This window comes from Canis aureus, chromosome 3, assembly GCF_053574225.1.
Source record: "Canis aureus isolate CA01 chromosome 3, VMU_Caureus_v.1.0, whole genome shotgun sequence".
Classification (NCBI taxonomy): Eukaryota; Metazoa; Chordata; class Mammalia; order Carnivora; family Canidae; genus Canis; species Canis aureus.
Window position 1 is genome coordinate 6,807,012 of NC_135613.1, and position 27,788 is coordinate 6,834,799.

The 27,788-nt window shown below is 55.5% G+C and overlaps 4 protein-coding genes and 1 long non-coding RNA gene across 22 annotated transcripts in view; 3 read left to right on the top strand and 2 right to left on the bottom strand.

Annotated features, from left to right (window-relative positions):
- The window catches only part of E2F4 (E2F transcription factor 4), an 8,231-nt gene extending 4,083 nt beyond the window's left edge, over positions 1-4,148 (top strand). For both annotated transcript variants that reach the window (XM_077886574.1, XM_077886580.1), the window contains 6 exons: positions 181-242; positions 465-762; positions 1,269-1,481; positions 2,808-2,855; positions 3,047-3,091; positions 3,193-4,148. In XM_077886574.1, coding sequence (XP_077742700.1) covers positions 181-242; positions 465-762; positions 1,269-1,481; positions 2,808-2,855; positions 3,047-3,091; positions 3,193-3,308 — 782 coding nt within the window. In that variant the 3' untranslated portion in view covers positions 3,309-4,148. The remainder of the gene's footprint in view (positions 1-180; positions 243-464; positions 763-1,268; positions 1,482-2,807; positions 2,856-3,046; positions 3,092-3,192) is intronic.
- Positions 4,053-7,657, bottom strand: LOC144307174 (uncharacterized). The gene is made up of 2 exons (XR_013374095.1): positions 5,351-7,657; positions 4,053-4,924 (listed from the first exon to the last, which is right to left on the bottom strand). It is a non-coding gene; the product is annotated as an uncharacterized LOC144307174 (long non-coding RNA).
- On the top strand, positions 4,317-8,904 carry ELMO3 (engulfment and cell motility 3). 5 transcript variants are annotated; one of them, XM_077886371.1, is made up of 20 exons: positions 4,317-4,618; positions 4,738-4,778; positions 4,884-4,956; positions 5,168-5,218; positions 5,369-5,538; positions 5,624-5,723; positions 5,827-5,978; positions 6,066-6,144; positions 6,283-6,333; positions 6,423-6,545; positions 6,641-6,772; positions 6,870-6,971; positions 7,075-7,183; positions 7,292-7,428; positions 7,525-7,688; positions 7,803-7,915; positions 8,005-8,109; positions 8,217-8,299; positions 8,396-8,482; positions 8,569-8,904. In XM_077886371.1, exons 1-20 carry the CDS (start codon positions 4,541-4,543, stop codon positions 8,779-8,781), a joined length of 2,163 nt encoding a protein of 720 aa, XP_077742497.1. In that variant the 5' UTR covers positions 4,317-4,540; the 3' UTR covers positions 8,782-8,904. The 5 variants fall into 5 exon arrangements, with proteins under 5 accessions (XP_077742497.1, XP_077742502.1, XP_077742507.1 ...); XM_077886376.1 differs by having other exon boundaries at positions 7,803-7,870; XM_077886381.1 differs by lacking the exon at positions 6,870-6,971.
- LOC144307035 (leucine-rich repeat-containing protein 29-like) lies at positions 8,514-25,723 on the bottom strand. 11 transcript variants are annotated; one of them, XM_077886629.1, is made up of 10 exons: positions 24,307-25,590; positions 22,382-22,483; positions 15,480-15,568; positions 12,380-12,595; positions 12,107-12,307; positions 11,678-11,895; positions 11,482-11,593; positions 10,602-10,796; positions 10,421-10,517; positions 8,517-8,649 (listed from the first exon to the last, which is right to left on the bottom strand). In XM_077886629.1, the coding sequence occupies exons 1-8, from the start codon at positions 24,335-24,337 to the stop codon at positions 10,770-10,772; spliced, it is 996 nt and encodes a 331-aa protein (XP_077742755.1). In that variant the 5' UTR covers positions 24,338-25,590; the 3' UTR covers positions 8,517-8,649; positions 10,421-10,517; positions 10,602-10,769. The 11 variants fall into 11 exon arrangements, with proteins under 11 accessions (XP_077742743.1, XP_077742755.1, XP_077742756.1 ...); XM_077886630.1 differs by having other exon boundaries at positions 10,602-11,593; positions 12,107-12,250; XM_077886605.1 differs by having other exon boundaries at positions 10,602-11,593.
- On the top strand, positions 25,703-27,692 carry TMEM208 (transmembrane protein 208). 3 transcript variants are annotated; one of them, XM_077886681.1, is made up of 6 exons: positions 25,703-25,861; positions 26,297-26,392; positions 26,815-26,874; positions 26,953-27,089; positions 27,249-27,333; positions 27,433-27,692. In XM_077886681.1, the coding sequence occupies exons 1-6, from the start codon at positions 25,856-25,858 to the stop codon at positions 27,568-27,570; spliced, it is 522 nt and encodes a 173-aa protein (XP_077742807.1). In that variant the 5' UTR covers positions 25,703-25,855; the 3' UTR covers positions 27,571-27,692. The 3 variants fall into 3 exon arrangements, with proteins under 3 accessions (XP_077742807.1, XP_077742815.1, XP_077742825.1); XM_077886689.1 differs by lacking the exon at positions 26,297-26,392 and having other exon boundaries at positions 25,768-25,861; XM_077886699.1 differs by lacking the exon at positions 25,703-25,861 and having other exon boundaries at positions 26,729-26,874.
- Positions 27,693-27,788: the final 96 nt, after the last annotated feature.

Genomic DNA, 27,788 nt, shown 5'->3' on the forward strand with positions numbered 1-27,788 from the left:
CCTTGGGCTCTTGGGAGGAGAAAAGCTTTAGTTTTCTGCCTCAGCCACTGTGGTGGGGGTCGGGTGAGGCTTACTATCCTAAGAGACCATGATTTCCTCCCTTGCTCAAAGGAATAGGTACCCCTATTCTCAGATTAGATTGAGCCCATGGGCCCTGACTCCTCTTCCTTGTCATTCTAGGAGATACCCTCTTGGCCATCCGGGCCCCATCGGGAACCAGCCTCGAGGTGCCCATCCCAGAGGTGGGTGCTCAGCCCAAGCAGGCGGGGTTGATTGAGGGCGGGTGCTGGCTGTGGAGCCCGATAAGTCCCGGGTGGGGCAGGTAGGGGGTGGCCTGGACTTGGGGTTTATCTAGAAGAACGGGCAGCCTAGGGTGGGAGAGGACACTGGCCCCGGCCCAGGGTTAGGCTGGCAAGAGCCAAGCCTGCTTCTCATTCCGCCTGTCCCTTACCCCCCACCTCCAGGGCCTCAATGGACAGAAGAAATACCAGATTCACCTGAAGAGTGTGAGTGGCCCTATTGAAGTGCTGCTGGTAAACAAGGAGGCATGGAGCTCACCGCCTGTGGCAGTGCCTGTGCCACCACCAGAAGATCTGCTCCAGAGCCCACCTGCTGTCTCTACCCCTCCACCTCTGCCCAAGCCTACCCTGGCTCAGCCCCATGACACCTCACGCCCAAGCAGTCCCCAGCTGACCACCCCCACCCCTGTCACTGGCATCACTGAAGCCCAGGGGGTGCCCGGTCCAGCAGCTGAGATCGCAGGTGAGGTAATAACAGGCAGCTGGTGATAGAATGATTTCTGGGGCCCGGAAGGCAATACCTCTGTGTTGTGGAATGCGTGCTCAGAGTTGGAAGAGACCTTGGGGAGGATGTCCTTTTCCTAACCTCCAGCTGGCCTCCCCTTGCTGTGGTCATAAATGAGCCCTTTCTAATAGGCTCTGATGGTGTGAAGGGATATTAGTGGTAACAGTTTTCCCCAAGTCCACTTGTGTCTCCATTCAGCCCCCCTTGAAGTGTGGTCACAGGAGTCATGTCATTCATGAGTCTCTATCCTGCAGGCCTCATGCTCCTGTCTCCTTTGGTGGCTCATTTCTGCATTACCTCTGCAGGGCGCTGGCCAGGGGCAGGGTTGGGGGGACTGGCAGTGCTTATCTCTCCTTGGGCCTGGGAACCGGGACTCTTGTCACCCCTACTGTGGGTTCTAGCACAAAACTTCAGTATCCCACTTCCTGCTCCCAAGTGACTGGGTTCAGGGGATCTGGTTGCAGTGAGTGGTGGCCCTGGAACGGACAGCAAGGATGGTGGTGAGCTTGGCTCCCTCCCACCGGGCCTGGCAGCCCTGGACACTCGGCCGCTGCAGTCCTCTGCCCTACTAGACAGCAGCAGCAGCAGCAGCAGCAGCAGCAGCAGCAGCAACAGCAGCTCATCCGGACCCAACCCTTCTACCTCCTTTGAGCCCATCAAGGCAGACCCCACAGGAGGTGAGTGCATGTTCCCTGAGGGGCAGGGAATCTGGCCGCAGCCACTTCTAGGTCAGAAACAGCTGGGGCTGGAACCTAGCTCTCCTGTCTCCTCAGCCAGAGCTGGCCAGCCCCCACATCAAACCTTGTTTTGACCCCAGAGCTCTGCCAGTCTGAGTGAGGAGCCTGGGCTCCACAGAACTCCCAGGCCCCTCTCAAGCCTTGCCTCCACCCCCACCGCCCTACCTCCCCACTCCCTCCCCGGGCACTCAGGTGTCAGGAAGGCATAATAGCTGTCCTGGGGATGGGGTGTGGGAAGGCACTCAGGCTTCAAAAGTGGGGGCAGTGTCTTCCCAGGGGACGTGATGTCATTTGCTTTGAGTCTTCTTTTTATCCAGCGATTTGGGTATTCGCTTCTAGGACTCGTTCTCCTCAGCCCACAAGCACCGGTCTCTTCTCACTGACACTGTCCTCTGTGTTCCCTCTCTCACCTTCACTGGGTCCTTAACTGAAACTAGCTTTTCTCTGTCAGTGTGTACCCTACTATTGGCCCTGGTCCCTCAGGCCTGACACCTGCACATCATTCTGCTTCCATCTCCTCTTCGCTTTGCATTAACTGAGTTTTGTCTCAGACATCTCTCATCGCTGCCTTCATGTCCTCATACTCAGGGTCATTACTGGCTACCTCTGTCCTGAATTCTTCGGCATCTTCCGCTCTACCCTGACTGATAGGGTTGTCTGAAACACAGGTTGTGTGTGCCATTTCTGAGTTTACAGAGTACCTCCAACAGCTTCTTAAGGGCTGGTGGGTAAGAGCAGAGCCCCCTCACCTGGCATGTGCAGTCCTCGTGCACCAGCACTCTGCTAGTTTAATTTTCCCCTGCTTCACACGTGTGTCCTCCAGTCAGACCTTTGTAGCAGACTTGTCACCCTGTAGCACCAGCGCCTATCGAATGTCTGCCTGCTTTGCCAGATGACCTGGTCCCGGGTGTGGTCGCTGAGCCTAGCATTGAGCAGGTGCTCAGCAAGGGCAGGAGTGAGTGGGGCAGCCGCCATCAGACAGGGCATACCTACTGAGCCCGTGAAGGGAGGGGTCTGCTGCCTTTCTGCAGCACTTCTGAGTTAGAAGGGCCGTATCAGTCACCTGCGATGAGCCTTTAGTACCCTGGGTACTCAGGAGTTCACATCTAGCCAGGGAGACTGACAACGCCGGCTTGGCCTGGGGCATGCCCTCCACCTCCAGCTGTGTGGAGCCCCAAGATGGGTGGTAGATCTGAGGAAGGTGGGGGCTGGAATGGGACCAGACTGGATCTCTGTGCCCTCCAGCATGGCTTTCTTGTCTTTCAGTTCTGGAACTCCCCAAAGAGCTGTCAGAAATCTTTGATCCCACAAGAGGTAGGTCTGCACTCTTCCGTGGGGTAAGGGTCTCATGGTTGTTTTCTTGCACTTCTGAGGCCCTGTGATTGCGTTTGGTACCTGGACAAAAAGTTCTTGATGGGGGGGTGGTGCGTGGAGGGCCCTCTTCATGGGCTTTGGTGGGTGGAGAGCCAGGAGCCAAAATGTAACCCAGCTTTTCCTCCCTCCAGAATGCATGAGCTCAGAGCTGCTGGAGGAGCTGATGTCCTCAGAAGGTGGGTGGCCCAGGAAGGTGGAGGGTGGGGGTGGGAGTGGGGGCTGGGCAACTGCTGGGGGCTGTGCTTGGCCCAGGGCCTCAGCCTGGTGCTCTCTGCAGTGTTTGCCCCCCTCCTCCGCCTATCTCCACCCCCCGGAGACCACGATTACATCTACAACCTGGACGAGAGTGAAGGTGTCTGTGACCTCTTCGATGTGCCTGTTCTCAACCTCTGACTGACAGGGACATTCCCTGTGTGGCTGGGACACAGACTGTGTGACCTGGGGGCTGCCTGAGGACCTCCCCTGCTCTACCCCTACATGGCTTGAGAGCCACAGACTCCTGGCTTCCCCAGCCTTCCCTCACTGCAGTTCTGATCAAAACTCCCACTCCTGCACGAGTAGAGCACCTGTACCGTGCTAGGAAAGCAGGGGAAAGGGGCTCAGCCCCCTTCACCATGGAGCCAGAGCGTTTGCCTCTCCTTTTCTGGGGCTTTCCCCCACCTCATGCCCTCTCCGAGCCCTCTCAGAGCCAAGGCTCGGCTGCCACTCAGTGGCACAGATCTGAAGACCTGCCATCATCCCCATAGGGCAGCTTGTCCAGCCCCACTGCCCTGTTCCAGCCAACGCCTCCCACTCTGGGGAGGAAAGCTGAGGGTGGAGCCAGATGCTTGCCAGCACCACTCCGAGCCTCCTTCCCTTCTCCCCACCCCTGACCCTGCAGCTTCCCCTAGACCTCTCCTGTGTACCCCTCATCTGCTGGACCTTTAGCTCTGAGTACCTATGGGGGCGGGGGGAGGAGAATGGCTGTCAACCAGAAGGAACAGAGAGGTCTTTAGCTAGAAATCTGGGCAGGTGAGCCCCTGAGGATTGGCCCAATCTCCTGCTGCCCTGTAGACCAACCCTCCCTTCTTGTTTATTCATTTACCCTCATTTAGAGCCATTTGCAGAGATTTAGAAAGATTTGCAGTAACGAATGGATTCCTATATAAAGATTATTTTTATACTTTTTGCAGCAAAAGGAAATTGTAATATTTGTACAGTATCCAAGTGAATAAAAGACCATGCCTAAGGCTATCTCTGATCTGGTTCTTTCAGGGCCCCTCCCTGCAATTCTGCTGGATTGGTGGTGGGACCGGGCGGGTCACCTTTGTTGGAAAGGGAGGTGTGGCTGTTGCGGTATCCCGCCCTCCCCGCCCCCACCTGGCGCACCTAGGGGCGGGGCGGGGCTGCCGGGGCGGGGCAGGGCAGGCGCCTTCCCACGGGACTCCAACCCGGAACTAGTCTCGGCTCCCTTGGGAAGGCCGCGGCCCCTGTCCAGGAGCCGGAGCCTGACCCGTGAGTGCGGGCCACGGGTCCAGGCCTTGGACAGAGGGACACCCTCGTTCTCGGAGGCACCAGACCAGGCGCTTCCTTGGCCGGACGTTGGACGGTCTGGAAACTACAGGCGCTCCTGCTCCGGCTGGACCATGGCGCCCCCGCGGAACGTGGTGAAGATCGCGGTCCAGAAGCCTGACGCCATCCCGCAGCTCATCCGACTGGACCAGGTCACTCGGCCTGTCTGGCCTCCATTCATCCCACCACCCACCACCAGGTCGCCCCCTTCCCCTCGGAACCGCCAGGTTCCTCCCCACATCTGCCCCACAAGTGACCTCTCCGCTTGCAGGCAAAGCCCCTGGCCGCCGTTGTGAAGGAGGTGTGCGACGCGTGAGTGCAGGCCAGCCAAGCTGGGGAGGGGAAGGAAGGGGAGGGGAAGGCAGGAAGGAGGGGCGCCCTCTACCTACCTGAGCCTCCGCTCCCCACTCCTCGCAGGTGGAGCTTGAGTCACTCGGAACGCTATGCCTTGCAGTTTGCTGATGGGCATAGGAGATACATCACTGAGAACGTGAGTCTCCCCACACCCCCCACACGCCCCGCCTCCAGGCCCCTATCCCACCGTGTGATACCCCTCACTTCCAACCCACCTGATCTTGATTGCTCAGACTCATCCCACTGGAATGTGATCTTTCTTTTCCTGACTCCCTCACCAACAACCCCGATTAACAAGTCTTCAGAGCCCTTCTTGACTTCTCTCCCTTTCTCTCCATCTTCTCCAGAACCGCACAGAGATCAAGAATGGCAGCATCCTGTGCCTCAGCACTGCCCCAGTAATGCCCTTCCTGACCCCACCCCACTCCCTGCCCTTCTCTGCCACCTTGCCCCACTCTGGAGGGCCCCATCTAGTGGACATCTGAGACCCCACACCTCCAGTTCCTGCTCCTTCCACCCAGCCTCCTCACCTCTCCTACCCCTGCCAGGACCTTGAGGCTGAGCGGCTGTTGAGTGGGCTGCAGAGTGGGAGTCGTGAAAGGCGTCGGGAAACTCTGCAGCACCTTGTCTTGCTGGCCCCAGATGTGACCTTTGCCCAGGAGGTCATCAGCCGTGATGGGCTTCAGAGACTAGGCACTATCATCGAGGATGGGGATGAGTGAGCACAGGACTGTGGTGGGTGGTGGACACGGTGGGGCTAGGGATCCTGGTCTGGCCCTGCTCAACTCCAGATGTGCCCCCAGCTTAGGGGAGGTGCTGACCCTCACGCTGAGGGCCTTCTTGGAGCTCATGGAACATGGCATGGTGTCCTGGGAGACGCTCAGCATCCCCTTTATTAGGAAGGTGGGTTGGCTTTTCTAGGGGCAGCAGGTGAGGGCAGTGGGGTGGTGTCAGGGTCTGGCCTTCCATGGTGGTGAAATGGTAACAATCCCTATCCCTGTTACAGGTGGTGTCCTATGTGAACATGAACCTGATGGATGCATCTGTGCAGCCTCTGGCCCTCAGGCTGCTAGAGAGTGTGACCTTGAGCAGCCCTGCCCTGGGCCAGCTGGTCAAGAGTGAGGTGCCACTGGATAGGCTGCTGGTGCACCTACAGGTGTAAGTGTCTAGAGGTGGGGTTAGAATACCGATGAAGGGAGTGGAGCCAGACCCTGAATAGCCAGCTGAGCCCTCTTCTTGCCCCAGGATGAACCAGCAGCTACAGACCAAGGCTATGGCATTGCTGACAGCCTTGCTACAGGGGGCCAGCCCCACTGAACGTAAGGTTAGTGTCGTATCTGGTGGCTGGATGGGGGAGGGGGCAGGGGCAGGAGCTGGCAGTCACTGTGCTCCATCCTGGGACCGCAGGATGGGTGTTCATGGTGGGGTTAAATCACCTAAGCCCCCTTCCCACCTATCTCAGCACATGCTTGACTACCTGTGGCAGAGAAACCTCCGCCAGTTCATCTATAAGGTAGGAAGGACTGGGCTAGGCAGTCCCCTCCCCACTTTTCCTCCCCCCCGGAAGCCTACACTCACACTTATGGACTGGTTCTTTTCCAGAATATCATCCACAGCGCAACACCACTGGGTGACGAGATGGCTCACCATTTGTATGTACTTCAGGCCCTTACATTGGGGCTGCTGGAGCCACGCATGCGGACGCCACTGGACCCCTACAGCCCAGTGGGTGCCTTTGGGGTACACAAGGCTGGGGTAGCTAGAGCACAGCCTTGAATCTATGATTCTGACACCCCCTTATCCCATGATGACCACCCCAGGAACAGCGGGAGCAGCTGCAGGCCCTCCGCCAGGCTGCCTTTGAGTCGGAGGGGGAATCGCTGGGTGCTGGGCTAAGTGCCGACCGTCGCCGTTCCCTCTGTGCCCGCGAGTTCCGAAAACTGGGCTTTTCCGTGAGCGACCCTCCCTAGCTCCCTACCCCTGCCTTACCCCAGGGCTGCTGTTGTTCCAGAGGCCTGGGGCCCTTATTGCCTGTCCCACTTCCCCCAGAACAGCAACCCCGCGCAGGATTTAGAGCGCGTGCCCCCTGGCCTGCTGGCCCTGGACAACATGCTCTACTTCTCTAGACACGCACCTAGTGCCTACAGCCGGGTCAGTAACAGGGTGGGTGGGATACAGCAGGATGCCCACCTAAGCAGGGTCCCCATGGCCTTGGCTGTGCTCCCTGTCCCATTCTCTTTTTCTACCACCCCAGTTTGTGTTGGAGAACAGCAGCCGTGAGGACAAGCACGAGTGCCCCTTTGCCCGGAGCAGCATCCAGCTAACTGTGCTGCTGTGTGAGCTGCTCCGCGTCGGGGAGCCCTGTGAGTGGGACTGGGCACAGCGTGTCTGGGAACGGGGGACGGAAGGGCAGAGAGGGCCAGGGGCTGCACACACTTTCTCCCTGAGCCCTTCCTGCCCCCCTGCTCCAGGCTCCGAAACAGCCCAGGACTTTTCACCCATGTTCTTTGGCCAAGACCAGAGTTTCCATGAGCTCTTCTGTGTGAGCATCCAGCTGTTGAATAAGACCTGGAAGGAGATGCGAGCCACCCAGGAGGATTTTGACAAGGTGGATGGGGTGGAAGCAAGGAGACCTGAGCCAGGGCAGGGGCTGTTCTGAGTAGGGTTCCAGAGCACAGCCCTGAGCTGAACTTGGTGGCTCCAGGTCATACAAGTGGTGCGGGAGCAGCTGGCCCGCACTCTGGCCCTGAAGCCCAGCTCCCTGGAGCTTTTCCGAACCAAGGTGAATGCACTCCCCTATGGGGAGGTGCTGCGGCTGAGGCAGACAGAGCGGCTCCATCAGGAAGGCACGCTGGCCCCTCCCATACTGTGAGTTGGAGGGAGTGGGTCCCCGTCCTGGCCCCCCTTCCTTCATGCCCCAGATGCCTTGCTCCAGGTCAGTCCCAGTCAGCAAGCTTTCCCCTTACCTTCCTCCCCGCCCAGGGAGCTACGGGAGAAGCTGAAGCCAGAGCTCATGGGCCTGATCCGCCAGCAGCGTTTGCTCCGCCTCTGTGAGGGGACACTCTTCCGCAAGATCAGCAGCCGGAGGCGCCAGGGTGGTTGAGTGGGCAGAGGGGTCCAGAGAGCAGCTGGGTTGGGGTCAGGCCACTCTTGTCATTCCTTCCCTCTTCCTTTCTGCTCACAGACAAACTGTGGTTCTGCTGCCTGTCCCCCAACCACAAGGTGCTGCAGTATGGGGATGTGGAGGAGGGTGCCAGCCCGCCCACCCTGGAGAGCCTGCCTGAGCAGCGTAAGGAGGACGGGGCAGGGGGCAGGGTCAGCCACTTGCCCTCTCCGGGCCACACCTGTCCCGGGACTGCCTGGGTCCCAGAGGTTAGCCCAGCCTTCTTCCTGCAGTCCCTGTGGCCGATATCAAGGCACTGCTAACAGGGAAAGACTGTCCCCATGTCCGGGAGAAGGGCTCAGGGAAACAGAACAAGGTGAGTGCAGTGGAGGCTGGGGGGCTCCTTCCCCTACTTCCTACCCACACCTGCCCTGATCCCCGCTCTGTGCTCTCCACTGCCTGGCTCCCCCAGGATCTCTATGAGTTAGCCTTCTCAGTCAGCTATGACCACGGGGAGGAGGAGGCATACCTCAACTTCATCGCCCCATCCAAACGGGAGGTGAGTATCTGGGGCAGGCCGAGCCAGTTTGGGCGGGCGGGCCAGGGAAAGAGATGGGAAGCCCTCACGGGCTGGCCCCGTCCCAGTTCCACCTGTGGACAGATGGGCTGAGTGCCCTGCTAGGCAGTCCCATGGGCAGCGAGCAGACTCGGCTGGACCTGGAACAGCTGCTGACAATGGAAACCAAACTGCGGTTGTTGGAGCTGGAGAACGTGCCCATTCCCGAACAGCCACCTCCCATCCCTCCACCCCCCACCAATTTCAACTTTTGCTACGACTGCAGCATCACGGAACCCTGACAGTGAGATTGGCTGTGGGCCACAGCTGCTGGCATTGGGGACCATGAAGGGCGGAGGGTGGAGGAGCCCAGACACCCTGACCAGCAAGAGGCTGCCGCAAAAATAAAGTCCACTTGACTCTTGGGTGTGTGTCCAGCCAGTTCTGAGACTGTGGGCCAAGCCTGCCTTCAAACTGAGCTTGCAAATGAGTTGGGGCATCAGGCCAAGGTCACTGCTTGGGGCCACAAACCCGGGCAGTGGCAGTTGAGGGGCTGGTGTTCTGAATGAGGGCCTGGAGACAAGCTGGCCCTATTGTCCTTCCACAGGAGGAGTCCTCAGCCTTCCTCCATGCTGGGTCTGCAGAGAGGGGTGGCCTATGGTCTGCACACCAGCCAGCTGAGGGCCAAGTGGCAGGGTGGCAGGTGTTGCCCTAAGTGCATGCCTTCCTGGGCCACATTAACAGGGGCCTAGTTTCCAGAAGGTTCTTGACAGTCCTGCTTGGCCCTGCCAGGAGTCCTTTTCAAGACTTGGAGGCCCTCTTGATGAGAGGCCTGTGGGACAGATATGAAGCTGGGTCTGTTTTGTGCTGAATGGCAAACTCAAGAATCCAAATGTGTCCCCAGGTGGTGGGAGGATAGAACTGAGGCTGGAAGACTTGTGTTCTGATTCAGATCTCCTGCCAGAGCAGGATATGGTGGGGGCCACCGACAGGCAAGACCCCTGGGGGCGAAAGTGGCTGGGGGTATTAGGCCTTGCTGGAGGTCAGTTTCAGAGGCTGGCACCCCACAGCGCAGGCTGAGAGCTGCCACCGCTCTGACCTCCTCCATGCCTCTCATTACTTCTCTTTCTCAACACCTTCACACACACCTTTTTGAACAGTGTTAACCTTGAAAATTAATGAAATGGCATCTCCTTTGGAGAATGTGCTGGAGGCGCACCCGCTCCTCACTCAGGCCTCCAGGGCCCAGCATGCCCACTCTTATGTTCAGACTTCCCACCACACTTGGAATAGTTCAAGTTAAACTTGCTATTGAGCTCAAGATGGCAATCAGGCGTGGGGATCCCAGATGCGTTAAATCTTCCAATACCATCAGTTCTTCCTCCCCAGTGTCTCCACTCCCTTGTCCAGGCCACCAGCATCGTAGCGAGAATCTGACTTCCTCCCTCCTGTCTTGTTCTTGCAGTCCTTAGTACCCAAGTGCTTTTTCAAACACGAAGCTGATCAGGTTATATACACTCACATGCACACTACCCCCATCCTGTGTTTTTCAGTGCCTCTCTGTTGTCCATGGGATAATGTTCACAGTTACCTGACTGAGCAGCTGGGATAGATGGGTTGCAGACATGTTGTGGTTGAGGATGTCTAACAAGAGACCTGTGGCTTGCAGAGTTCTCTGTGGGCTCCAAGCTGGCATCCTCCCTGCAGCCCATGGCACCCACCCCGTCCTCCCCAGCACCAGCTCTGGCCTGCCATGTGTGCTTTCCTCATCCTTTGTCATTGCCCTCTTCCTTCCCTTCTTTTTCACTGCCTTGAGTCTTTCCTTGATCTCCCAGGCTCTGTTCCTTGCTCTCCTAGGCTCCCAGGTCCAGGCACTGTTCCTCTATGCACACCCTATGCCCTGGCCTGTCCTTGTCTGTCGGCTAATTTGCCTCCTCCTACCTGACCTGGGGACTAGGAGAGCTTTGGCACCTCTGAATCACCACATAAAGTGCAGTGTCTGCAGGCACTCGGGCAGCCGTGCAAGGTGCTCCTAGAACTGAGGGACAGATGGACAAAGTTGGTGGACAGATAGTTTCCCAGAGCTTCTGTTGAGAAGTCCCTGGCACCTCTAATGACCTACCCAGAGATACTGTCGTCTTTTTTTCTTCCTGAAGACAGCCTCACTGCATCCTTAATCACTGTGCTCCTCGTATCTGGCTGGGATGTGCCTTTGCTGCAGGACATGCCTGGAGGCCCATGCAGGGAAAGGCATCCAGGTTTCTAGTCTCTCACCATATTGGGGAGGAAGTTAAGACTTCTGGAGGCACCTGTAGGGCTTTTGGTCAGGTGTAAGGAAGAAATTGTCTACGTGCCTCTGGTGTTTTTTCCACATTGTCCCTGGGCTAGGGTGAGCTGCTTCACCTGAAGTGGGGGGTAGGGGCTGTAGTCTGAGAACTTCAGACAAGGAGGTAAGATTTGGAATTTTTCATTTTGTTTGGGTTTATAACAAAGTCTGTGGCTTGGCTGCTAAAACTCAGTGCTAGTAGAGGCCAGGAGAGCTCCTAATAGGGAACAAGGTGAGGCACAGGCCTTAGGTGTGAGAAGTGGGCAGAGCAAGAGGCACAAGGTCTACTCTTCCCCAGTACCAGACGCATTCCACCTGTGGGCCTGGCCTCCGGATCCAGGCCTGGCCAGGAGAGCAGGAGCTGGCATTTCCAGCGGCCTGTGGCAGCAACATAAAGCTGGAAAAGGCTCCTGCTGAGCCATAGGGCAGAGTGGGGCAGGAAGCCCGCTGGGCTTCCCTGGATTAGTCCTACCCCTAGTCCTAGAGAAAGGGGTTTATAGCTTGGGAAAGGGGCTTTGGGGGCATGTGGCAGAGGAGGGCAGGAGGCACTGAGTCAAACCAGGTCAACAGGCCAGGACTGGGGACTCTGCTGAGGCACAGGGTTGGTTGCTGACCTGGCCTAGAGCGTTATGGTCAGGTCAGCCCCTCCCACGAAGCGGGACTGGACGCAGGTCACCTGGGGCAGTTGGGCTTGGAAGCACCTGACGGCAGCCATGCTGATACGAGGGCACATGGCCACATCTAACATCTGGAGCTGCTTGCATGCTTGCCCAACGGTATCCAGAGTTCTGTGGGGAGGCCTCTGATGAGCCCCTGAGCTGGCATGGGGACCCAGCCCAGCCCCTGTACCGTGACGTCCTCAGACAACTCACTGCTCTGTGAGCTGCCCGCAGCTGGCCAGATTGAGGTGCTGCAGCCTAGGCCAGGAGCTGGCTGCCTGGGACCAGCCCTCGTTGCTGAGGAGACTGCAGTGACTCAGCACCAAGCGCTCCAGGCTGGGGCAGCCCCTGGCCACGGCCACCAAGCCCTTGTCCGTGAGTGCTGGCAATAGTCTCAGTGACAATTGCCTCAGCTCAGGGAACTGGAGCACCTGCAAGGATGGGGGTGTGGGAGGGTATAGCATGGTACTGGGCCCCAGGGCCCTTCCAGGTTCTTCCACGCCCAGCCGGAGGAATGGCAAAGCCAGAAGTAGCAGAAGCCAAAGAGAATGGAATGTTTTCCAAGCAAGAAGTGGGTTGACCTGGGCCTGGGTCTAATGCCAAGATCCTCAGCGATCCACCCCCACTGCCCCAGCCCCACACCTTGGCCAAACTGGCATCAGTTAGTTTGCTGCAGGCTGTGAGGTCCAGCTCCCGCAGGGCCCGCAGCATGAGCAGGGAAGAGCCCTGTGGCTGGGGAGAAGGGTCCTTGGGGCCCAAGGCTTGATGCTCCAGCTCTTGATGTAGCTGTGGGAAGAAGCTCCTGCTCTTCAGGTTCCTCCTGAGTTTGGCCCTCAAATGCTCCTAGACAAAAATACTTAGGAGGGGCAGGAAGGCAGCTGTGCCCAGGGCTCCCGCCACTCGCATGTCCTGTACCTGGGGCTCCTGTGTAGGTTCATCACTTGGGTCCCCCAGCCCCAGAAGCCCCCAGTCTCGGAGCTCCTTGCACCAGGCCAGGCGCAGGACTGACAGGTGGGTTAGGGAGGCACGGATGGCCTGCAGGGTCCTGTTGGTGAGGGCCACACAGGAGGATAAGTCTAGCACCGTGAGGCTTGGGCCCAGCACTGGGATGAGGGAGTACACTGAGGCATCCTAGGAGGGAAGTGGAGAAGGGAGACAGCAATGGGCAGGTGGCTTGTGCAGGGGTCCCTAGGAAGGTTCTGCCAAGGTTCCAGCCCCACAGGCAACAGGGAACTACCAGATGGTCCATGGAGGCAAGCAAAATGTCCCTGTGCTGGTAAAAGGTGGTGGTGGGGGGACACCAGGAGGAGTTTGCTGGAGGACTGAGGCCTAGATAGGCTGGGGCGGGAAGGATGCAGGTGCAAGTTTCTGAAGAACCTGCCCCGTCTGTGCTCCCAGACCTGGCTGGAGCCGTGCGCTGAGGCAGCCCTCTGACCGCAGCTTATTGGACCATCATGGACATCTGACCCTAGCTGAGCCAATCAGATGTGCTCCCTCTAGAATTTGAAGCAGAACTGTGAGGTCACCGTGGGGGTAGGGCTGCCACCTGCCAGGAGCCCGAGCTAAGGGCAGAGTAGAGGAAGCTGGTTCATAAAGAAGTAAGAGACATAAGAACACAGGGCCCCAGGGAGAGCAGCTGAGACGCCTGGTGCTAATGGGAAGACGGGGTGGGGCAAGGTAAGAGGAGTGCCTGTGGAGGAAAGACCGAGGGACGGCTTTCAGGTTGGGAATGCCCTGGGCACATTGAGAGGCTGAAGAAACCATCCACTAAAGAGGGAAAGACTGACATTGCCAAGTTAGGGACACCGCCCAGGGGGACAGGGCTGAGCCCTACTGAAGGAACTGGCTGCAGCCAACAAATGATCGTGACTTGCAGGTCACATTACCTGGGTCAGACCTCTGGAGCAACCTCCTTGGGTAACCTCAGTAGCCATTCCCCACAGAGCCCCCTCTTGCCCTCCCTGCCTCCGGAACACCCACTGGCAGTCCTCCTACCCAGGGGGACTTACAGGGGTCTCCAAGCACCTGGTGCGGGAGGTGTGTGCCGGCTTGTGGGCTGGGCCAGCCTGGTCCCCTTGGGCCTCCCTCTATCCGGGCCCACAGTAGGGGCTGAGGGGAGGATGCTGGCAGGAGCACTGTCCGTCCAGGCTCCTCTCCCCGTGTCCTTAGCCTAGTTCTCACTGCTGTTCCCTGGCCATCAACACGGGGCAATGCCTCCTCACTGCTGCAGTTGCAGCTTCCCCAGCCCCGAGGAGGGAAAGGAGGGGATGACGGGCTCACCTTGAGTGAGGAGCAGTAGGCCAGGCTGAGGGAGGCCAAGGGGGCTGGAGCTCTGCGCCCTGAGCCCAGGGCCCGGGCCAGGCCCCACCCGCTCACCCGGCCACACTCTGCCAAGTTCAGGCTGTGCAGCTCCCGCAGGGCCCCCAGAGCTCCCCACTGTGCATCCAGTGTCCGTCAGCCGCTGCAGCTTCCTCAGGCGGAGGCACTGCAGGCACGCCAGGCCGCGGCTGATGGCCAGGAGAGCCCCGTCGGCCAGTTCTGAGCAGCCGCTGAGGTCCAGGGAGGTCAGGCCAGATTGCAGACGGCAAAGGGCAGCCACAGCCCCTGTGGAGAGGTCCTGGCAGGCACGCAGGCTCAGCTCCTTCAGCTGCAGCCCGGCCACCTGAGCCAGGGCCTTGGCAGCCTCGGGGAGCAAGCCGGTACCACTCAGGTCCAGGCCACATAGCCTACCAGCCCTTTCCTTCACAAATTGCAGCAGGTTGTGGAAGGAGAGTTGGGAGCAGGAGAAGTCTTGGGGGCCAAGAGAGCCCTGGGCTGGGCCTAGCTCAAAGGTGAGGTGACAGTAGGCCAAGGAGAGGCGCTCCAGGTTGGGGGCACAGTGGCAGAGCCGGCTGAAACTGAGGTCGGTCAGGTCCCGCAGGCCAGCCAAGTTGAGCTCACGGAGGCCACTCCACACCTGCTGGACCAGCTGCGCCATCTCGGGCTGAGCCATCAGCATGCCCGATACGAAGAGGCTGTTGCAGCCACTGAGGTCAAGGATACGCAGGGCCGGGCAGCCCAGGACCAAGGCCACAAAGGACGCCTCTGTGGGGCTACCCCCACTGAGGCACAAGCTCTGCAGATGCGGGCCCAGGTGGTAGGCCACAGCCTCCAGCACCTGATGCGAAGCTGGCAAGCCATCCAGGTTGGTCAGGCCGACGCACGTGATGCCCCTGAGGCCCAGGCTCTTGATGGCCGGAAGGGAGGCAGAGGACACAGGGATGTTGTACTGCACATTTGTCTAAGGGGTGGCAGCAGGATGGGGTTAGCCCTCTGGCCTCAGAGGGTATTGGCCATCAAGTCTGGTGGCCAGTCACTCGCAGGTCAGGAAAGGGCCCTGTCACAATGGGGACCCACTGTGGTGTGCAGTGTCGTGTGTGGTTGACGGGGTGCTGGTGGGAAGGGGGAAGATGAGTCACTCTGGGGCTCAAAGGGGATGCCTGTGAGGGGAGGGCAAGAATGTTAGCGATGGATGGGACTGGATGCCTACAGAGGAGCGGGGACAGGGTAGAGAGCTGGCCTGCTGGGTATAGGGGTTTGGGATAGCCTGGAGGAGAGCCAGAAAAGCTGCTAGGGGGTAGGACTAAGTATGCTGGATCCCAAACTTTGGGACTTTCAAAAGGTGCCCTGAGACCCATGGGCTCAGCTCCCACTCCAGGGAGTCAGAGCTCAGCATTAACTAAGCAACCAGCCTCCCTCACTTTTTCAAGAGAATATAAATAGCCCTCAGAACAGCTGAAGGCAGTTAGAAGCAAAGCAGTTGTCACTCACCACGACCGTGGGTGGCCCAGGTGCCAGAGGCCTAGGTCAGGCAGTGAGCCCTAGATCCCCTGGTGGCCTTAGTATCTCAGCCACATGAATGTTTGCAAAAAGGGGTTTTGTGTATGTGTGTACCAACACGTGTGAGCCCCGCAGGCTCCAGAGTTCAAGAAGTGCTTGTGACCCCTGGGGCTCATCTCTGGAGGGTCTGTCTTACCTGTCCAGATAAGAAAGGAGAAGCCTCCCACTTCTGTGGGATCTCAAGAGGATGAGTCTTGATGTGCCAAGAGTGTGGGGCTGTCCTTGCTATAGGGGAACAGGGGAATGAGAGTGGGAAATCCATGACTGGTGTGGGGTGGAGCCTGGAGGTGGGCTCAGGGCTAAGTTGGGGAGATAGCCTGGCTTGTCTAGGAATTTAGGGAACCCCAGTTTTCTTAGGACCTTCCGCGATTTTGTGCCAGAGGGGAGTTATACCAGGTGTGGGGGAGGGAGAGGAGGGCTTGGCTTCTCATCTGCTCTTGATGGATGGCTAGGTTGCTGGCAAATGGTTCTAAAGACTCTTGTTTTAATGTATCAACATGATCCTGATGTAGGAAAGGAAGCTCTCTAAAATATCTGTCCTGTCAGTCCCTGCAATAACAAGCTAATGCTCCCTGATTCTACCCCACAGAACGTCATCAAAGGGATTCAGAAAGGTAGAAATGACACATAATATGCACTCCTGCAAGATACTTATTAACACGATTCTCCCAGGAAGACACAGGAATCCCATTCCTGCGTGGAGAAACCAGGCTGACTTCTGCCACGGAGAGAAGCAGCTCCTATAGCTGCCATCATGGGAAAGAACGTGTGGGAAGAAATGGGGGTCAGCTTCTGCCGGCTTCCACAGGAATCAGGGCTCAAACCAGGCTCCCTATCCAGACCCCATCCCGGGATGTGGTCCTTGTGGAAGAGAGGAACACTTCCCACAGCTCCCCCTCGTGGACGCTGGGAGGCAGCGGACTAGTGGGAACCGCAAGGGCCTGGGTCCCTCTCTCAGATTTAGGGAGAGAGAGAAGATCCCAGTGGGCGGGGAAGGTGATTCAAGGCGAGGCAAAGATCTGGGAGGAAAGGTTTTAGAAGGAGGGGTAAAGCCGACCTCCAGCCGTTTCCAGGCCCTGCCGACAGAGGGGCCAGTGTGATGATGGAGAGTGAGCTGTGGCTGCAAGTGCAAGACAGGGCCGGTAGCTGGTTGCTGAGGCAGCGCCACCCCTGCCATCATGTTGTGTCCCTCCCCCCACACTCCAGCAACCACAGTCCTTCATTTCCTTCCTTCCTGAGCCATGGGGGCCAAGAATGTTCTCATGTTCTCCCCTCTCCCACTGCCTCCCTATGAACAAGGTAGATGAGCAGCTGAGTGGGGGAGCACCGGCCATCAACCTAGAGTCCAAGTCCAGGGCTGACTGGTGGCAGGAAAACCCCCCAAATATAGGGGCAGAGCTTGGTCTAAAGGCTTTCCAGCAGCTGTTGGGAGATGTATGAGAGTGTGTGTTGAGATTTGAGACCGCCTCCCTGCTCCCCACTGTTTTCTGTGGGGAAGGGACAGCCTCTAAAGCATCATCCAGGTGGTCTGCCCTGGACTTCAAGTGCAGGTGCCCAGGAGCAGCCCTTTCGGGATACCAATCATCTGTGGGGAGCAGAACAGCAGAAGGAGGAGGCTGCTGAGTTGTGGTCTTTGGCCCCAGTGTAGGAGGGCCCTTCCTCGGCCCAAGGAAGATGCTTCTAGAGGTCCAAAGGAGGACTGTAAGCTCTAGCTTCAGCTGCCCTGTCCACAGAGGAGCCAAACAGCGCCCCCCCCTCCTTTCCCAATGCTGGCCTCCTAAGAGTAAATACCAAGTCATTTGGGAAGTGCCCTAAATCTGCTAAAAGGGACACACATCCCTTGACTGTGAGAGGCCAGGATTTCATTGTACCTTGTGAAGCCCTGAGCTGAGACTGTGGGCTTGTGTGCAGACTTGGAAAGCCATCTGATAGAGGAATGGCTGTCCTATCTGCTGGCACAGGAATCATACATTTTCTTCTGGAGAACAAAAGAAAATGTAGGCCCAGGCACCGATGGGCTTTAGTCTCTAGAGAAGAGTTAGACCTTGGGGTCATTTCCAGTGGCTCCGCTGGCCCTTTATAAATCCCCCAGGTAGGAGAAGGCAGTGGAGGGCAGAAGCTGAGTGGTCCGGAGCTTCTTCATGGTGACCAGCCCAGGAGCAGACAACCAGGGCTCTCCCCAAAATGTGCAGAGCCTGGGTGTGTGCGGTGGCGGCGGGGGGAGGGGATCTCCCTTATCTACCTTCTTATTTGAGAAAAAATATGCTTAAGTGGGGGCAAGTCACAGAGAATAAGAAGTCACCAGTCCAGCACCCTCGCCTGGCCTGGTGAGGCCTAAACCCCAGCCATGCCTTGGTGAGCCAGAATCTTCGGTAGCACCTACTAGCAGGGGGCACTATTTCCTTACCATCTGGGCCCTGGGAGATGGCTCCTGCCAATAAGTTCTATAAACTACTCTCTGGGGCATGGTGGTGGTGGGATGTCAGCAGAGCCCTAGGTGCCATGTACCCGTGGCCTGGCCTTCCAGTGCTCCCAGCCCAGGTGGGGCTGAGTTCTGCAGAGGCACCCACAGGCCTTCATCGGCATCCCATCTAGAGCTCACGGTTAGCTGGAGCAGCCCCGGTGCCAACATGGTAGGCTCTACAGTCTCGGACTCTGACCCTGGCCTCCTCGTCTTCACTCTCTTATCCTATGCCAGTCTACTCCCAACTGCCCACTTTGCTTCTCCTGCCCTCTCATTCTTTGCTGGACTCCAAGAACCTCTCCCCTGACCACCTCCCTTTGGGGTCCTGTGGCCCTGCCCCTGCCATGCTGCTGTGCCCCTTCTTCTTGCCCTGCACCCCCCACCCCCCTGCAAGGCATTATGGAACCACTGCCTCCTCTTGGTTTGTGCTGGGGGTACAGAACTCATTTGTGGAAGCCACAGACTCCCCTCTCGCCTCCCCCCCTGCCACCTCCACCCCTGGCTCTCTTATCCCCCTCAAGGTTTCTCTCCAAGCTCACCATTCTCTCCAGCCCCTGATGCAAAGGTGGCATCCTCCCCTTATTCCGACCTTTGACCTTCACAGAGAAGACCTGTTCTGTTTCAAAAAGAAGCCAAAGCCACCATGTGAGAAGACGCTCCCTTTGCCCTGCTCACATCTACCAGCCAGCTCCCGGCAGGACCCATCCTAACTAATCTCCTTCTTTCTGCTCTCCTAATCCCCTTTTCTCCACTTACTGGGCCTGCCCCCACCTTCTCCTATAGGAACCCACAGTCCCTGCCGTTCACTGCTCCTTCCTCAGTTTACAAATACCCCGGAGTCATAACTAACAAAAGACCTCCTTTGGTCCTACACCTTCTCTTCTCACCACTCCTGCTTCTCCCCTTTCCTTGGCACTCAGGCCTCTTGGCACGCCCACAGCATGCAGCCACCTTGTTACCTCTTGCCTCACCCACTCACCCCTCCATCACTGCCCCCACAGAATCTCTCATTCCTGGCAACAGCTCCCTGCCAGCATGGTCATCAACATCCGGGGGCTCCTCTGTAGGCCTCCCACGAGTATCCTTTCTTCCACACCACCTCCTACAGATGGCCAATCTCCCCCGTGCTATCTCCCACTGGGGATTCCATGGTTCTGCCTGCCTGGCTCTCCTCCTATCTTCTTGCCTGCTCCCCATCAGCCTCTTTTGGGGCCACCAAAGAAGAGAGGGACCCAATCCACAGAGGAGTGAGCTCCACCAAAGGGGTATATTCCACCCCACCACACATGCACACACATGCCCACACTATCCGTTGCCCTCACGTGCACCCTGGCAGACTGCACTTCATCCCATTCCAACTACTTTATTTGCAGTCCACATCTTTTTTCCAGAAAGCAGACCCTGGGAACCTGAGGGACCTTGCCAGATACACGGAGGCAACACACATCTGAATTCACTGTCTTGTCCCCTGGCGCTGCCCCTTCTCCTAAACTCTCGGTGCCCTCTACCAGGTCACCAAAGTCAGAGATTGGGGAGCCATTCTAGACCCTCCCTTACTCTGCACACCCAGTGACCAAAGTCCCTTGCATCTCATCTCCCCTAGACACTGCAGCCTGTCCCTTGGCTCCTGCCCCACTGCTCTTGCCTTAGTTCAGGTTCTGGTATTGTCTCTCAGAAATACGTTATAGCAGTTTCCCCTTCTGAGGGTCCTGGCCCCAGGTCTTTCTGGCTCCAATCTAGCCTTGGTACTGTCACCAGATGATTCTTACAGAAGGCAAACTGTGCTCTTCAACCCCCTGATGATTCTCTCCTCCGCGGGCTGGAGGCTGAGCTCCCAGCCAGCACTGGAGCCCTGCCTACTTCAAGAGCTCCAGCTTACCCTTGCCCGCCCCCTTCCTCCCCAGCCCTGGCTCTGGGAATGGCAGCTTCTGATGGTTGTCTTATGCTGCCAGGCCTCTGCTTGGCTGCTTTTTCTGTTTGGTCATAGGGCTAGGGTGGCACCTACTCTCCTACTTGTCTATTTAGCAAATATTTATTCCTTTTTCTAGGTTCAGCACAAGCATCCCCTTCTCCATGAAGTCTTTCCTGAATCTTCTCTCCATCCCCCGTGTGCTACACAGGACTTTGAGTGTGGTACCCCTACTCACTCCTTTTGGCTTGTGCTTACCTCCCTCTTACTACCAACTCTCAAGTGCTGTGCACAGGGTGAGGCACAGACCGGCAGCATCCATCTGAGTGAGTGAGGCCTCTGTGAGCAGCTCTGGTAACTTGCCCTTCTGCCCTGTGAATATTCCAAGCCTCTGTGTTGAGACTCTGGCCTCTACCTCTCTTCTCCCTCCCCTAAGACAATGTGGCCTCCAAATTTGCTCAGCAAAGAGGCCACAAACCTCAAAGGAACTTCCTCAGCAAACCGTGCCACACTGCTGCTCCCACCTCTCCATGTCCTGCGCAGGAGGGGTGACATCCTCTCCACCCTATCCAAGACCAGGCCTTGTATTACCTCAGGTGGCATCCTCTATTTCTCACGTCTCTTCTTCATGCATTCACATTCACCCCTCCTCTATGACTCTCCTCAGCATATGAACACATTTGAGATTTCTCCCATTGAAAATTCTTTGTCGAATCCCCTCAACCTCTCATTATTGCCCTATTTATTTCCTTCCTCTCCTGGGGAAATTTCTTGCAAAAGAGGTCATTTTCTACATGTCCCTTCTTATTTCATTCACTCTTCCACCCTCCTGGCTTTTTCCCCCAGATATCAAATGTTGCTGAAGTCACTGGGGACCTCCCTGGACCTCAGACATCATGGACACTATCCGTTCTTTATTTTCTGGACTCTTCATGGGATTTGGCACTGTTAGTCATCCACTCAGTCCTGTAAAGCTCTCCACTTTAGATCCCTGGCATCTCTTCTGTAGGTGCCTCCTCCTTCCCATGCCCTTGGACTGGTGTACTCCTCTGGGGTATTCTGTGACTTGCTGTTCCTATGGCTTTTCATGTGCTTCCTGGGAGATGTGACTTAGATCCATGGTTTCAACCTCCCCTCATTCTTAGTGATACCCAACTCTGTATTTAATATCTAGACCCTTCTCTTGAATTCTTCACTCAGAAATCCAACAACCAACTGTCTCTCACCATTTAGATGCCTCACACTTCAAATTTTCAACAAGTCCAAATCAAATTTCTTTAGACACTAAGCTCAGTGACATTAGATAGATAACGTGACAACAGACCCTACTTTTATACACACATTTAATATATGACAGAGGAGGAGTCCAACACAGCAGGAAAGAGGAAGATTATATGTAAATGGTATTAGGGCTATTTGAAAACTCATCAGTTTAGCTTCTTACCTCAGATCATAAATCAAAATAAATTTCACCAATTAAAAAATTACTATAAAAATTCAAGCCATAAAACAGAATAAACAATTTTGTTGTGAACCTAAAACCTCTCTAAAAAATTGAGTCTAAGTAAAAAAAAAAAAGGAAGAGAAATTTGAGTGTACATTGAACATTGAATCACTGAAGAGGTAAGGGGTCTCCAAGTTTAAAAAGCAATGGAAGAAATAAGAAAGCAAAAGATGTTTAGAATCAACAACATAGAAATTTAACCTCTGTATCTCAGAAATAAGCATGTATCTACAAATCAAATACAAAGGCAAATATATTAGGAATATGTTTCAATAAATATCTAAAAGATTCATCTCTTTAATGTATAAAAGGTTCATACAAACTGATAAGAAAAATACTAAGATGCCAATGGTTAAATGGATAAAATCCATGAATAAACAAGAGAGGGAAATACAAATGGTCAGCTAATGAGAAAACTCAGGAGTAATTAAAGAGGTCAAAATGAAAATAAGGAGCGGTCACTGCTTGCCCTTCAAACTGTCACAGATGTGTACGTTCATCTCCTAGCTGGGCTGTCTCCCTACACCCTGACTCACCCTCTCCAGTCCATTCAGCACGGCAGAGTTCTAAGACACATCACATCATATCACTCCCCTGCCTTAACATTCCTTTAAAGGCTGCGTGATGGTCAATAGGATGGAGCCTTAGCACTAGTGCCAGCCTTTGGTTTGACCCCTCTCCGGCCTCATCTCCCATCACTTCTACACACATTTTAGTTCTAGTCATATGGAACTTGTGTGGTTGTTACCAGAACTATTTCATATTTCACATCTTGGTGCCTTTACCTGTGCTGTCATCAGTGCTGGAAGACCAACCTTCACCCTCATCCTATGCCATCAGGAAGCCTTCCCTGACGCTGCTGGTCTCCTCTGGATGTCCTTCTTCCTGTTCTAGTGGCACCCATCATTCCAGTGTCACAGCATCAAGCACATGATATCATGGTCACCCATGTCCTTGTCTTTCTCCTTCACTGGGGTAGGGGACTATGTCTTACTCATCTGTAGAGTCTAGGCACTGTACCCAGAGTCAAGTGTGTATGAATGTAATGTATGTCTATGTATGCATGGATGGATGAATGAATGGACTATGTATAAGCAGGGCCACGGGCAAACTGAAGTGAGATACAACTGAGAATGGGCCAGGTGAGGGTGGCCACCTTACCTCCCGAAGGGCATTCTGGGCTGCAGAGTACCAAGCCCGACTCACGAGGGAGGCCTCTTTCTGATCTGACAGAGGCAGGAAGATCAGAATATATGTGAGCATCTGAGGGGAAAAGACAGAGGGCATTGGGAACTGTTAGAGCTGAGGGCCTTTGGAACCCTCTCCAGCTCATAGTACCATCACTCTAAGGGGACTGAGACACTGGCTTCTATCTAGTTCATCTTGAATCCTAAGCTTCATGGGGTCTTCACTTGGCTCTCCAGCCTCTGAGCATCTTTACTGTGAACAAACCATTCCCGAGCCCTGCCTGGATGCAGGTTTGTACAGATTGATAAAAAGCAAACTTCCCACTCAGTTTGGTAAAAAGAGCCTGAGCATTAAGACCAGGTAAACCTAGTTCAAATCCTTACTCTATCATCAACTGACCTCTCTGAGCCTTTCTTTTTCTAATCTGTAAAATGGCAATCATAGCAAGATTTAAATGGGTTGTGGTGAGAATTTAAGAACAGTAAAGTGTTTTGCACAAGACCTAGGACACAGTAGGTCAGGTGTCCTTCTCTGAACTTTGGAAATCACACCCCTTCCTCCTGCCCTCACAGATCAGGCTCTGGGTCCTCCCTCTTTTCCCATCTTCTCCACTGCCTTCTCAGCTGGCTGTTAAGATATGATCCCAGCAGGGCCCAGCCCAGGTGCTCAGGCCCTCCCTCCACCTATGGCCTATGAGGTTGGGGATCATGAGGTTGGGGGCCCTATCAGGGATTGGGGAGGGAGTCACTGGTGAGGCAAAGAATGACTTAATATTAACTATTATTTTCTTCTGAAATCGTCCCTCATGGGCTCTTAAGAAACTCTGTTTTCTAGAGCTCCACTCTTCACTCTAATTGCCCTGTTTCTGGATTCTTCTGTGGCTTCCAGGGCTCAGACCTGGGTCTTTCAATCTTTTACTTCCTGGGATAATAAATTCATTTGCATGGCTTCAACGGTTACCTCTACACATAAAACCAACAATTCAATATCCCCATATCGTCTCATCATTCATGTGATAGTCTGGTGTTGCCAATTGTCCACAGGGTCCGTCATCTAAATGTTTTACCATCACCTTCATCTCAACTAAAATTCATATTCTTAGTCCAAAGCATCCCTTCCTCCCAATTTTCCAGCATCTGAGCTTCAATGCCAATAGTGCATCTTGCCTGAAGATCCTGATAATACTAACTCTTTATGCTCTTCTGTCCTTTTCTGTCAGATACACATGTACAACACAGGCTTAGGCCAGGATAACACAGACTCATTCAAATCCCAGCTCTACTACTTCCAAGCTGTGTGACCTGTGTGACCTGTGTGACCTGATGCAAGGTAACTGACTTATCTGAGCTTCAGTTTCCATACCGTGTGTGTGTGTGTGTGTGTGTGTGTATTTAATAGAGATGATGTGCTTGACATCTAGATGTTCCATAAATGATTGCTGGATTGCTGTTACAAATATTTCTACCTTTGAAATTTTAGCACCTCAATAGCCCAGAACTTTATCACCCCAGACCTGGATTCCTTCTGCAGTCTCCCACCTGACCTCCCTGCCTCCAGGCTCAGCCTGGCTAGTCATTCTGCACACTGTGACAAGGTTAATTTTCCTAAAAAACAGCTTTCAATCTTAGCACGTCCCTGATGAAAACCCTCAGGGTACTCCAGTGCCCTCAGGACAAAATCTCCACTCTTGGGTCAGCACTGGCTAGGCCCTACACCTGACTGGACCCCTGAACCCGGAGCTTCCCCAGTTCATTATTCCCACTGTCCTACAACCATACCATGCTTGTTACATTTTGCCTGTGTGGGCCTCTTTCCGGGAATGCCCTTCCTTGACCTTGACCTCACCAGCCCCCTTTCTTTGATCCCTAGCGCACAGAAGGTACTCAGCCAATACTTACTGGATTGAATTAAAGATGGACAGTCCTCCATCCCTATTTTCACCAAAGCCCTCTACCTCAATTTTCACCAAAGGTTTGCTCAGGGAAGGAGTGGGGAAAATAAAGCAGATCATTACTGAGAGGACTGGGGAGAACTGCCTTCGGGGCCAGGAGAGCTAGGCATGGGGAAGAGAATATTGATGGGATTGGGATTCACTAAACCCCCAACCCCAGGGGGAGGCAGGGAAGCCTGTCTAAGCCAGTTAAGACAGTGGCCATCCTGTCTTCTGGAGGCTCAGCAACCAGCCCAAAAAACAAAGGGAGAGGGCAACAAACCTATCCTCATTGAGAGGAGGGAACATGATTCTTTGAGCTGAGAAGGGGGGTGGCTTTTCTAGAGGGAAGATGAGGCAATGATAAGGATGGAGTCACCATCCCATGAACCCCATCCTAAGGAGCTACTATTAGATATGACTGGTCATTCCTGGGATCTATGTAGTAGACATTCTCCAGGGTGCAGGAGATAAAAGATGCCACGGCAGTGGGCTAAAGGGGGTGGGAGCTGTCCTCTTCTTGCTAAGGGTAAGGAGCACCATTCCAGGGCTGATGAGGAATGGGTGGCTTGTCTCCCGTGGGCAGCAGCGGGAGCTGCCAACTCTCAAGGCAAAAGGGACAGAGAGGCCATCCCAAGAGGCCACTGGGAACAAAATCTGTTTTCTTTCTCCGGCCAATGGCGGCAGAGTGGTCCTGTTCCAGGCTAAGGAAAAAGAGCAAACATCCCATAGGGTGAAGGACTCATTACTATGGGCCGAGGGAGTAGGGAGCAGGCCTGTCCTCTGTGAAGTAATTCAGCGACTGTGCTCAGAGTTGATGGGGGCGGGGAATCGGTCTCCCACTGCCAGGGGGAGGGGACCGCCGCCTTTCGGCACAGACGGAATGGAGTGATCACCCCAAGGGGTCAAAGAGAATAAAATCGGTTACCCTTCGGGGACGAGGGGATGGAACGGACATATTCCACAACTGAGGGGGAGGGGCGGCCATCTCTAGAGAAGGGAGTAGGCAGAGACACTGTCCTCGCTGAGGTGACAGGGCAGCCACCTCGTGGGGCCGATGGAGGAGAGGACGGTTCCCCCAAGCTAAGGGGATGGGGTGGCCCAAAGGCGGGGCCGTTACCCATAGCCTGCAGGTCCTGGGATCTGTCGGGCAGGTCGTTCCCGCCAGGCAGGCGGAGCCGGGCGAGCTGACAGCCCCTCCCCACAGCCCGGGACCCCGAGGGCGGAGCCTGTCCCAAGCTAGGCCTGAGGGCCGCCTCCTCTCACCTCCAGGGGCAGCGACTCCGCCATCGCATCCCTGCCGCCTCCGCCCCCGTGCAAGGCTTTCTGGGAAGTGTAGTCCTACGGACTGAGGGAGGGGGGAGGGCCTTGGGAAGGAAGCGGACCGTCCCCACTTCCGTCACAGTTGTGACGATTTGGGTCTGCACCGGAAGTGCCTTTGCTGCCGATGTGGTACCTACTGACCGCGGTTTCAGTCGCTCTCCCTCGTTTTCCTCGCTGGCTGTTTGCGTCGCGCTATGGCGGTAAGGAGGGCGGGGAGGGCGGGGTTCGCTACGGCGAGGATTCCCGGGCCCGGGAGACTGAAAACAAAGGAGAGACATCGAGGGAAGCGGGTCTGCCAGAGGGGGGCGCCCTGCAGCGGCCAGATGGCACTAGAGCTAGCGGGGAAATAGAGCGGCGCACCGCCATACCAGAAGTGCAGCGGGTGGGGAGTGGGCGTCAGTGCCAGACGGTACCAGGCCGGGCCGCAGGCCTTAGGGGTGTTGCACAAATGGTGTCAGCCCTAAGCAGGATGGACTAGAGGAGGGGTGGACATCCCAAGGATTGTGCTAGATTTGAGCACCATGGGGACCTGGCTTAAGTGCAGGTGTAATTGTGTACCTGACCAGGCTGGTGGGGAGGGTGAGGAGGACCCTGGCTGAGGAGGGCTCTGATAGCATTTTACCATCCCTCTGCAGCCCAAGGGCAAAGTGGGCACCAGAGGGAAGAAGCAGATATTTGAAGAGAACAGAGAGACTCTGAAGTTCTATCTGCGGATCATACTGGGGGCCAATGTAAGTGCCTACCTCCTTCTGTGCCCACCCGAGATCCCAGAGTCAGCTCTGGTGTGTGTTGGGTGTCCGGGGTAGAGGGGGTATATGACAGCCATGTGTAGTTTTCCAGAAGAAAACTACAATTAAAATGAAAGGAGAATGAATCCTGGCACAAAGAAATTGCGGAGTAGTCAAACCCAAACCAAACCAAAAACGAAATGAGAGTTTGAGGCTCAAATGGACTTGAACCCATCCTTTCCTGGGCTGACATATCAGAGGGGGGTCTGGGTACTCAGAACTTAGGGAACAGTTCCTTTTCCCCCCACCAACCCTATGAGTAACAACCTCTTTCCACAGCCTGGCCTAACTCTTGGTCAGAGTCCAGGAAGGCCCATGGTTTAGGGCAGCTTTTGATCCCAGCCTGATCATGTATCTGCTTACAGGCCATTTACTGTCTTGTGACCTTGGTGTTCTTCTATTCATCTGCCTCATTTTGGGCCTGGGTAAGTGTCCCCCAGCCTGGGAAGTGGATAAGCAGATAGGATTACTGGCTGGCCTGTGATACCATTCTTATTCTGCAGATGGCCTTGGGCTTTAGTCTGGCAGTATATGGGGCCAGCTACCACTCTATGAGCTCGATGGCACGGGCAGCCTTTTCTGAGGATGGGGCCCTGATGGATGGTGGAATGGACCTCAACATGGAGCAGGGCATGGCAGAGTGAGTGTCCCCCGCTGCCAGCCCAGGTGAGCGGCCCCCGGGCTGGGGTCTTGGGGCCCAGATAGCCCAAGACCCACAACTGCCCACAACTTGAAGAGGATAGAAGAACTGGGGCCCATCTACTATTTTTGGGCCTTGCAGCCTCCCTTCTGTCCACAGGCACCTTAAGGATGTGATCCTACTGACAGCCATCGTGCAGGTGCTCAGCTGCTTCTCCCTCTACATCTGGTCCTTCTGGCTTCTGGTGCGTGGGTTGTAGGGCTCCCAAGAAGGGGCTAGAGCATCTAACCCTTCTCTTCTTTCATTTCCTGCACCTGGCTTCAAGTTACCTTTTCTTTCCTAGGCTCCGGGCCGGGCCCTTTACCTCCTCTGGGTGAATGTGCTGGGCCCGTGGTTCACAGCAGACAGTGGCACCCCAGCACCAGAGCACAATGAGAAACGGCAGCGCCGACAGGAGCGGCGGCAGATGAAGCGGTTATAGCCATCCACGTTTTGGCCACAGGCTGCATGGCCCCCATGCCAGGAGCAAGGAGGGCCTAGTCCAAGGCCCAAAAGCAGTCTAAGGTATAGGATTGTTGAATAAATGGCTCAGAATGTGGCTAATCGCTGTGTGGGTGATAATGAAGGGACAGGTAGGAAGAGCCAGTCCTTTGGTATTAGCCTCATGCTACAGACTGAGTGTGGTGGGTACTTCGAAAG

Bases quoted from the DNA above. Each gene is read 5' to 3' on its own strand.
- LOC144307035 (XM_077886595.1), bottom strand. From the start codon at position 24,337: ATGGAGGACTGTCCATCTTTAATTCAATCCA. The intron at 15,569-22,381 runs GTAAGGTGGCCA...GTTCCCCTATAG, and splicing joins CCCAGAATGCCCTTCGGGAG to CAAGGACAGCCCCACACTCT. The intron at 12,596-13,744 runs GTGAGCCCGTCA...CTTCCCTCCTAG, and splicing joins CCTACTGCTCCTCACTCAAG to GATGCCTCAGTGTACTCCCT.
- ELMO3 (XM_077886371.1), top strand. From the start codon at position 4,541: ATGGCGCCCCCGCGGAACGTGGTGAAGATCGCGGTCCAGAAGCCTGAC. The intron at 5,219-5,368 runs GTAATGCCCTTC...TACCCCTGCCAG, and splicing joins TGTGCCTCAGCACTGCCCCA to GACCTTGAGGCTGAGCGGCT. The intron at 6,546-6,640 runs GTGGGTGCCTTT...TGACCACCCCAG, and splicing joins CACTGGACCCCTACAGCCCA to GAACAGCGGGAGCAGCTGCA.
- TMEM208 (XM_077886681.1), top strand. The intron at 26,393-26,814 runs GTAAGTGCCTAC...ATCTGCTTACAG, and splicing joins GGATCATACTGGGGGCCAAT to GCCATTTACTGTCTTGTGAC. The intron at 27,090-27,248 runs GTGAGTGTCCCC...TTCTGTCCACAG, and splicing joins ATGGAGCAGGGCATGGCAGA to GCACCTTAAGGATGTGATCC.